We start from the raw sequence: 9,901 nt of genomic DNA, 5'->3' as shown, positions 1-9,901 counted from the left end.
AGATACCATCTTAAAAATTACTTCAGTCAAAATTAGTAAAAAGCATGTTTCCCTTCCATTCAACTTTCCAGAGTGTAACTAAACAATCAGACTACACAACAAATACCATCTTTTTCTTCTCAAGTCTTTCCTTCAAAAATCCACCTGTAGATTCAGAAGCGGCCACACCAATGTCTCTTTTAAATGTAAAAACCTGAAAATTTAGCAGTTTCACTGTAAGATTAAAAACTTGGATTTCATTCAAGGATTTACCTCCTACCTCTCCATTTTTATGCTCTTTATGCACGGACATGAACTGTCATTGGAACCGCACTTGAAATTCAAGTGATCCATCTCTTTTCTTTGCCATTTGAAAGGAGGAGTATTCAAGCACCTGCTTTTCAAAGTATGAGTACCAAGCAGAGCACTTTAGACCAAGAGAAGGCAAAGGTTTAACTTACCTTTTCCAAGTGACTTAAGCAGATTCCATATGATGTGACTTAGCAGAGACACTCAGCCAAAGCACTGGATCTTGGGGAACCACCAAGATGGGTTCTTGGTCTGAGGAACATAAGAAATAAATTTCTTTCTTGACACACTGATTTTCCACTAATGCTTAAAATTTTGTTGTTTTGTCTTTCTGAAGGGAAAGGAGCTTGAGAGGTACCACATGCTGAATTACTACTATATGACTTCGTGAGGAGAAAATGTCTTACAAGACACTTCAGTGGAATGGGATTCAGTCATACCTGGTGAGGGTCTTGCAGACAGACTTTCAGCCAAGTTTCCAGTAACTCACTTACTCTACTCCTCTGAAACTGAATTTGGCACAAGTATGTGTACCAGGACGCTTTTTAAGGCAGCTGAGTTCTCACAGTAAGAAAAGGCTATTTATCTTCATCTTCTGTAAGAGTCAGACGTGAACTTGACGCAGAATTAAAATTCTTGCTTGTCCAAGCTCCACCACTTATCTACCATTCTGTGTGCAGAGAGCAGGAATGTCCTCTCCTTTTTATAGCTCTTTATGTTGTCTGGGAAAAGTTTTTGTGAAAAAACTACTTTTAGTAGTAGCTGACAGCTTAGGTCAGCGTTGGCATTACCAATCATGATGTTGCTATATATTTAAAACAAGGTTAGAGTAGTGAAATCTGTTATTTGAATGAAAGAATATCCTGGACAGATTCCCCTGACTTTAAAAAGCACAAGGAACCCTCTGAAGCAGAAATTATAGTAGGGTCTATGTAAGGCTATCCCAGCACCATGAATTGTGTGGATATAGAATTTCAGGGACTTATGTTCTGACTCAAAATCCATGCAAAACTTTTCAGAAAGAATTTCAGAGCAAAGAAAAGGTATAATACAAAGATGATAGTCTGATCTTCCACACTCCTAGGGTCATATTTTCAGGGTAGGTGAAATAGGCCCAAAATTTCTGTGAAAAATAACGATGAAAAAGCTAATACGTGGGCAACTTTACTTATTGTCTGCCAAAAGCAATTCTGTCCTGTTAAAAACTGGCAAACTGGAGAAAAAACTAATCCCATTTTCTTTGCAAGGTTTGTTTTGTCACTGGTAATTAAGGCATTTATGCAACAGAGTATCAAAAAAGTTCATTTGATGCCTTTGCAAATCATCGGGAGCCAGCATACAAAGCTGATCAGTCCATTTCTCATTGTGCTTTTATCAGGTGTAAAATCAGCCTAATTGAAAGGAGGGGAGTGATGAATCACCATCTGGAGGTGGCAAATTATATGCTTACCACCCTCCTCAAGGAAATTATGATCTTCCAGGAGAAGCTTGTGTCTGAACTTGGGATCTCTGATCCTCAGCCATGCAGAGCATGGCTGGGACACAAAGCCCTTCCAGCCTCTGTGGCCAGGCTTCCATCCCATCAGAGGAAGGGAAATGAAAGCTGCTAAAGAGATAGGACATGGCCAAGGCATATACTTGGTACTGGAAAGACAGAAACACCCCTAAGCAACGTAATTTTGGCATAAGTTTTGCACATCCTTACCATCAAAAATGAAAGCTTATTTAGAGAACAGAGAGCATTTTTTTTCTCATTTGTAATTGTTCTCATTTGTAAAATGAACATTTTACAGATCCTGAAATTCTCCAAATTACACAGTGTGTGGTACCACATGAAAGTATATTTTCACATACTGCATAGACAACGAAAGAGGCAGCAGCATCTGGCACTGTGGAAATGTAGTTTTCATCTAGATCTGGATTATCATTTGCTTATCTGGTCCCCTCTGAGCCAAAAACAATATAATGAGCCTAGGAAAACAACATAATGCCAACAAGGTATGAAGATACCAGTAGAGATCAAATGGGTCAGGATTCTTAGCTGGAAAAGATAAAATTTATAGAAGAATATAAGGGAGTACGATAATAAATGTCACAGAGGAAATGAATGGGGGCTAGTTATTTTATTTCTTTACAATATGGGGACTAATTATTTCTTTTCTTGGGGACTAATTATTTCTTTTCTTTCCAACATAACGACTTCAGGACATTGAAGAAAACTTACAAGTGGATGTTTTACAAGAGGAAAAAAAAATCATTTTTGCACTCAACATACCTAACTTGTGAAACAAGATGTTGCAGATTACAATAAAGAGATCCAAGAGTGATTAGGTAAATTCATGTGAGACACATTCATTTAGAGCTATCGGTCACAAGTCTGTAAATATAACCTCCTGCCCAAGAAGTCCCTAAACCAGAGCTTGCTGGGAGCTCTGCTGATATTCCAGAGGATTACTAGACACAAATCCAGACTTTATATAATGTCCCTGAAGAGCTGCCCTTTGTTTTGATGGAAACCCTTCACTCCTTGCTCAGCACAGTCATGTATTCTTAGAGCTCTTTTAGGCCAGCTGCTTAAAAAGAAACTGTTGTGGGAATAATGCTCATGGACCGTAGGAGTTTAACAAATTTGCCAGATCTGTAGTTTAACTGGTTTCTAGGGGAACTCTGCTCTGTCACACTGATCTGCTATAATTTTCAAAACCTCAAGATTCAAAAAGTACTCAAGGTTTTTTCTTCTACTTCAGATTTTGACTGTTGCTAGTTTGTTCTCAGGTAGAGGAAATACATGAGAAACACACTGCAGATTGGAAAGCAGTGTAACAAACAGCAAATAACAAAGAGCAGAAAAGTAAGAGAAAAAGGAGCTATACATTCTCACATACATTGGATCTGTTGATGTCATCTGTGATTATACTTAATATTTGGGAGTAAGAACTGATGTAGACATATATGTAAGTGTGGGCACACACACACACATACGCCTCTTCATACAGACTCTTCTGTCCTGTATGAAGAATGGTGGATCCAAGATACCCACCACTCAGGTTGTAACACAGGATTAGAAAAGGACAGAGAACATCTCACCTTGAGACAAACCAGCAGTGAGTCTTATGCAAGCAGCTCCACCACAGCCTGCGTGACTTTCTGTCCCTCATGTGAGGACCCTCACTTCCACATCCATGTTCCCAAATCTTTTTCACCCACCCTGCCTAACAGGAAGGGCACTGTACATGAAAACCAACACAGCTGAAGACTGGGACCATCCTTTGCAATTCCTGAGCACAGCATTCATGGTCACTATGAGCTGGTCTTCTGTGCAAGAAGCTGATGAGCAACACAAGAAGCATTTACTGAAAAATAGGCAGGAGAATCCACAATAAGACTTTGAAGTAAAAGAGAGTCCTTGAAAATTTCAGAGAGTAGACTGTGTGAGGGAGTTGAGTTGTTTTCCCAAAGGTTTTAAACCTTTTCTGGCCTCTTAACATTTGTGTGTGCAGGAAATTCCTGTGGTTTCTACATTTATTTGCACAGGATTAAAAAAAAAAAAAAAAAAAAAAAGCAACTCTAGTCTCCAGAGAGACATTCTGAGAAGGTTTTCTGATGGGATAAGCCTAAGCAGTGGGAATGAACATGCAACCCACTCTCAAAAGGGTTCCACACTACATTAGTGGACTGCTGGACACTGGTTGCACGAAGGGTGCAGACCTGTAGACTGGAGATCTGAAAACAATCATCCCTCCCAGCCCAGCCTCAGCCACAGTGGCGCTCAGTAATTAGAGCTTTTTGTGGCAGATTTGAGACCGTTTGGAAAGCAGGATCATGAAGCCCAGGACCATAAGCAACTTCTTTGCTCTATCCAGTTATAACTGGTTTGTGTTACCGGAGATGCTAAGGCTCTTTGGGAAACAAGTACTTCCTAGAACCTTATAGTGGCCTTGGCATGGAGAAAGGATTCAGATTTTTTCTTTTAATATTCCCTCTGATACTAATCTGCTTAAAATGCAGATGACTCTATAGAAGTTGATCCCACCTGCAGCAGTGGGGGAAATCAGAATACTTGCTTACCAAGAACTTTTAAATAGTGACACACGAGTTAGAAGCAGTGAAGTATTCTGTCATCAAAGCAACAGTGGGCAATAGAAATTAGTTTCGGGGCAGAAGTAGTGTGATTTGAGCTTTTTTTCCAGTGACTAAAGCAAAACTGTAAATGACTGGCTGGATAATCAAGAGTAGTGTCATTAAGTACAGGGACATGGTGCAAGGACAGTCTAGCGACTAATTTTTCATGACTGTCCTGTAACAACAGATTTCCTGCTTACACACTGCCGGCTTGTCCCAGTCTGTCACAACACAGTGCTTTCCAGGCTCTGACAGAAGTGACAGTATGCTAAATGTTCCTTTTATTCTGCAGCTAAACTGGAGAAAGAAACGTATTAAAGCTTGTCATGGTCTCCCAGAGATATGCATTTTATATTCATTACTAGAGTGTAAACTGCCTGTTTTGCAGGAAATATTCTAGCCTGTTTTGAAAATACTTTCATTTCACTTTTAAGTTGTTTCAGCTCCCCACCTGTAAAGCTTATATTGAAGATGTGATGCTGACACCCAGGGGAACATAGGTATGAATGTAAATACACTGTATTAGTCTGCATCACTCATTCAGAATGTTTCTTAAGAAGGCATCTGTGTAATTGAGATGTGAAAGTCTGTAATGCAATATTCCCTCTGTGAATAAAGTAGCAGAAACGTTCCAATGAATAACCAGAAATGAAAGGGTTTCCAGACATCCAGTTTAATAGTTTCTTCATATGTTTGTGTTTATACATCAAACAGACTTCAAACAAAACAAAACAAAACAAAACAAAACAAAACAAAAAAAAAAAAAAAAAAAAAAAAAAAAAAAAAGATCAATATACAATCCAAGAAAATACCTAAAGCTATTACAGTTTTGGTTTCCTCTTAGTTGATTTACAGTTATGTACAAAACTGTCTTATTTGCAATACCCAGTAAAGATTTAATGATTTATATACATCAGCTGGTGCCTTTTGCTATGCAGTGGAGCTATCTCCTTTTGTCATTTACATTCATAGTTGCAAGAGCAAACATTTTGAGGACATTTATGGATAGGATTAAGAGATGGACTTAAACAAGGCAAGATTCTGACTACTGACCACCAGCATTCTCTGAAATCTCGTTTTCAGATTAGCTGAAAGAAGACTCCAGCCCCTAGTGCATTAATATAACCAGTATATCAGTCAGCATAATAAGGTATCTCCACTGAGAATAACATTCCCACTCATGTCAGAGGGAGATATATGTGAGCTGGAGGAATAGTAAATTTTAAGCAGACAAAATGTATAACTCTGGTGCTAAAGATGCAGCTAAATTCTCCTGTCAGAAACCTCCTGAGCAAATAAAGACATAAAGTAGGCTCTAAGTATGTGGAGTGGATAGTTTCCAATTTTTCTTACACAAGAGATAAAATGAGGAAGGAAAAACAATAATTTTATCACAATATGCAAAGTGTGTCGTAGAATCACTGCATAATTTGGGTTGGAAGGCACCTGTGAAGGTAATCTGCTATTAGTGGTTGAAAGCAGGGCCAACTTCAAAGTTAGAGTCAGCTTTCAATTTAGTGCAGATGTTTCAGGGCCATGTCCAGTCAAGTTCTAAATATCTCTAAGATGGATTTTGGACAACCACTGAGCACCTGCTCACATATTTGACCATTCTTATAGCACAAAAATTTCCTAAAACCCAATCAGGACTTTCACCTTGAAAGTATAACCTAACACTCATGGAATAAATCATAAACCTTCTATTGATAAACAAGAGTTTTACTGCATGTAAAAAACAAGTATAACAAGCAGTATTATTCCAGATTTCAGAAGGAAGAGCTCATTTTTTCAAGATATATTCAGATAACTAGTCAGTAGTCTATCACCTCTTGAAATCTTTTCATAATTTAAATCACAGCAGAAGATATACACCATTCATGGTCATCGAGAAATATCACAGTTGGACTTCCTCTCTCTTTTCTAAGCCCAGTATTCTGCACATTACACAACTGTTGCAGAACAGCAGGTTTATGAAAGCATGACTAGATGCAAACTACTCACACGAAAGGCATGAGGGTTTCAGCTTAGAATCCTCTCATCTAAGAGGAAATTTTTTTGTTTGGGGAGCAAAAGTCAGGACTCTGTTATAGCTACATGACCCTGATGTTTTGAAATCCTTTCTTTGCCATTGTCTGCCATGCCTTTTGATTATCAAACTCGTTTTGTCTCTCCCAATTTGAAAGATGCAATCTACAGTAACACAAGCTCTTCACAGCCAGAAGGCTTTTCTAATGTCTATACAAAGGCAGCCACTCACTCAGTCTTTCCATCTCCACAAAACATTACACGAATATTTACAGGCTGTGTTCCCTTTGCTTCCCTAGCCCTGGCAAATAAACCAAACAGACAAACTAGAACAAGCTCAATCTTTATATTTAGCCTTAAAATCCACCTGTGGTATGCCTTGCTTCACAGTGATTTGAAGACACATAGTCATATATGACAAAGTGCTGTATCCAGCCTGGAAAATCTCATGGTAACATTGGCTTCTTGGACAATATGTATTTTATGACAGTGACAGTCATGACCGTAATACAAGACGGCTGATACATGCAGGTATATTGATCATAACTGCTGACCAAGATATGTGGAGCTGGATAATTGGAGCTACTTCTCTATTTTATGTCTTCAGAAGGAAATAGCAAAAAACCTCTGTGTTAATTCTGGGTATCAAAATAAGCCGTGCTTGTTTTTATCTAGAGAGAGAAATAATATTTATTTTTTATCTAGAGAGACAAAAACACCAAAAGAAACACACATTGAGAGGCTAGTGGGTTCATTCACATGGCGGAACTCACTCATCACATTTAGCAGAAATAACAATAAGGTTTTCCCTGCATAATCCTCTTATAAATTACGATCTTCAATAGGTTAAATGAGATTCAAAATATTCTTTATCCCCATAACACAGATGCACTGAGTAGCTCCAACCACCAGCATGAGAGGCGTGTGGAGGGAAAGAAATGTAAAATTACATGTTAAAAAATGGTTTCTGATTGCTGCAGGAATCATGACAATTGAATGGAGAAATTGTTCCATAGGCATTTCAGCAGAATTACAGGATGCAGGAAGATGTTGTCTTTCAATTCTCTTCCCTGGTTTGGTTTTATTATCTTAATACTTGTTTGATAAGCCACAGAGCATTCTCAGGCTATAGCAACAAATTATCTCTTTGAAAGTCTTCCTCATTTCCTGGCTACGAAAGGCGTAGATCAAGGGGTCGATCACCGAGTTGCACATAATGAGAATCAGGTACATGTTGAAGTGAGACATGAAGCAAACACAGTAGAGGTTTTGAGGGCAGGAGATCATCAGGATGAGATGAAGGAAGAATGGAGCCCAGCAAACAATGAAGATGCCAAGAAGCATAGTCAGAGTGATGGCTCCTTTCATGCTGGTTCTTTGACGGACAGAGTTGTACCCAGGCAAAGCAGCGATTTTCTTCACATGAGTACGAGCCAGGAGGAACATATGGATGTACAGTGAGACCATGAGGAACAACATGGTAAAAAACATAGTGATGAGACAAATGACCACGTAAGTTGACTCATAATAAAGAATGAAGATAATGCCACAGCCCGTGCAAAAGGTCCAGATACATGCAATAATAAGCCCTGATCTTTTCACTGTCATGATGTTGTGATAACGCAGGGCATAGAAGATAGTGATATATCTGTCTACTGCTATAGCCAGCAAACTGCACATGGAAGCCACCACAGATATGCAGATCATGGAATCAAAGACATTGTCTATATGACGGACAAAGGCATCTTCCATAATGATGTGTCTATTGTTTATTAAGTATATGGTTATGGTCTCCCAAGCGTTAGACACACTAACCAGCATGTCAGCCACTGCTAAACTGCAAACAAAAAAGTACATGGGAGAGTGCAAGTTCTTGTTCTTAACTATTGCACATATCACTAAGATGTTTTCAAGGAGGCTTACAATGCCCAGAGTTAGGAACACCTCAGCTGCGATGACCACTTGCTCACATGGCGATGACTTGCTCTTTGCAGTAGGCGCAGTAAAGTTGCTACTGAAGGCACTCAGGTTTAGTTCAGAGACATAGAATTGAGAGGATGTGTTCATCTCTGGGAGCTAACACATTCTGTTCCTTCTGAAGGGCTTGCCAAGGAGTGTGGTAAATGCATTTTCCAAAAGGCAAAAGATCCTGCCTAAAAAAAAAATATAGGATGAAGATTACAAGCAGAAGTTGACAACATTAATATCAGCCATTTCTATTTAATCTGGCTTGTATACGTCCCACCACATTTCTGCACTGATTCTAAATTAAACTTTGGTTGGCTCAGAGATTTTCTACCTATCCTTACTGGGAAGTTAAATCACAAACTGATGAAAAGATTCATGCACTCTTCTTTCAGAGTTTTGTTTATTTTATCTAGTTCCCTGGAATAGTTACCCAGAATGTCCAGGAAAATCTGCTGAAAAACAAACAAAAGACAGTTTTCCCAGTCCCAGCTCTCAGACCGCAAAAATGCAGGAGGATGTAGTATTAGGTCTAGCAGAAACTGCTCACTTGAATACAGTATAAAGAAGTTTCTATTGTTGACACAATAAAGAATCAAACATTTTCAGTAAAAGATTTAAATTCTTTCCTGACCTTTGTACATTTAATTTGGCATGAACTGTATTATAAACAGCTTATCTGTGCAGCGTTAACATGCTCATTTAAAAGCATGGTGTTAAACACCTTACCAAGGCAAATCCATGCATTTCAGGATACACTAAGGTTACAGAATTGGTGTGGGTAGAATTCTATTGTAAAAGAAGTTTTTCTCTTCCAAATTAAGAATGTTTCTTTCAGTGGTTTTCTGGTAATGACAATATTTAGGGAAAGTTGTAAGTCATCACATTTTTAATAAAGGGAACATTTAGAACTGATTGTCAGTGACTTGTTGCAAATAAAATTCAAAGCATATCATGCTAAACAATTTTCAGTTTTAAAAAGCCACTTCTTATTTGCAATCAAGAATTAACTGTACCTGTTTACCAGAGCTGCTCCTTCAGCTGCTTTTCCTCTTCATTGTCTGCAATGTTTCCTCCAGAGAGCTGAAGTTTCAGCCCCCCTGACACCTGGGGCTGGGGACTCCTTGGTGGCAAACGATGGAAAAAAATAGAGGGAAAGGAATTAGTAAATCCATAGAGTCAAAGCTGACCACGTATAAATTACTTTCTGTGTAACTGCCTTTTTATAGACTACAAGCAATAATGACTTCAGTACTCAAACTGTGGCTCCTCCTCCCCTTCTTTGCCCCTCTGGACTTCTCTTTCCACAGATTTCAAAGCAAAGGCTTGGGGTTATACCACCATCTAGTGGCCTTCCCCCTCTCTTTCTAACTGAACCGGAATTCTGAGCTGAAATTCTTTATGAGCTTTCTATAATATTAAAGGGGGAAATGTATTAGACATGCTCCTTTCCTTTGATTGCTTTCTTTGCTGTTTCTAGTACACTAACAATAAGTTCATC

At 38.7% G+C, this 9,901-nt stretch overlaps 1 protein-coding gene across 1 annotated transcript; it reads right to left on the bottom strand.

Annotated features, from left to right (window-relative positions):
- Positions 1 to 5,059: 5,059 nt before the first annotated feature.
- Positions 5,060 to 9,609, bottom strand: MC5R (melanocortin 5 receptor). The gene is made up of 2 exons (XM_066184051.1): positions 9,417 to 9,609; positions 5,060 to 8,588 (listed from the first exon to the last, which is right to left on the bottom strand). The coding sequence occupies exon 2, from the start codon at positions 8,500 to 8,502 to the stop codon at positions 7,525 to 7,527; it is 978 nt and encodes a 325-aa protein (XP_066040148.1). The 5' UTR covers positions 8,503 to 8,588; positions 9,417 to 9,609; the 3' UTR covers positions 5,060 to 7,524.
- Between the last annotated feature and the right edge of the window lie 292 nt (positions 9,610 to 9,901).

Source organism: Chamaea fasciata, unplaced genomic scaffold (genome assembly GCF_029207755.1).
Source record: "Chamaea fasciata isolate MVZ Bird 193981 ecotype frontalis unplaced genomic scaffold, bChaFas1.0.hap1 SCAF_1, whole genome shotgun sequence".
Lineage (NCBI taxonomy): Eukaryota > Metazoa > Chordata > Aves > Passeriformes > Sylviidae > Chamaea > Chamaea fasciata.
The sequence above is the reverse complement of the archived record's forward strand: the minus strand, read 5'-3'. Positions and strand labels throughout refer to the sequence as shown.

Bases quoted from the DNA above. Each gene is read 5' to 3' on its own strand.
- MC5R (XM_066184051.1), bottom strand. From the start codon at position 8,502: ATGAACACATCCTCTCAATTCTATGTCTCTGAACTAAACCTGAGTGCC.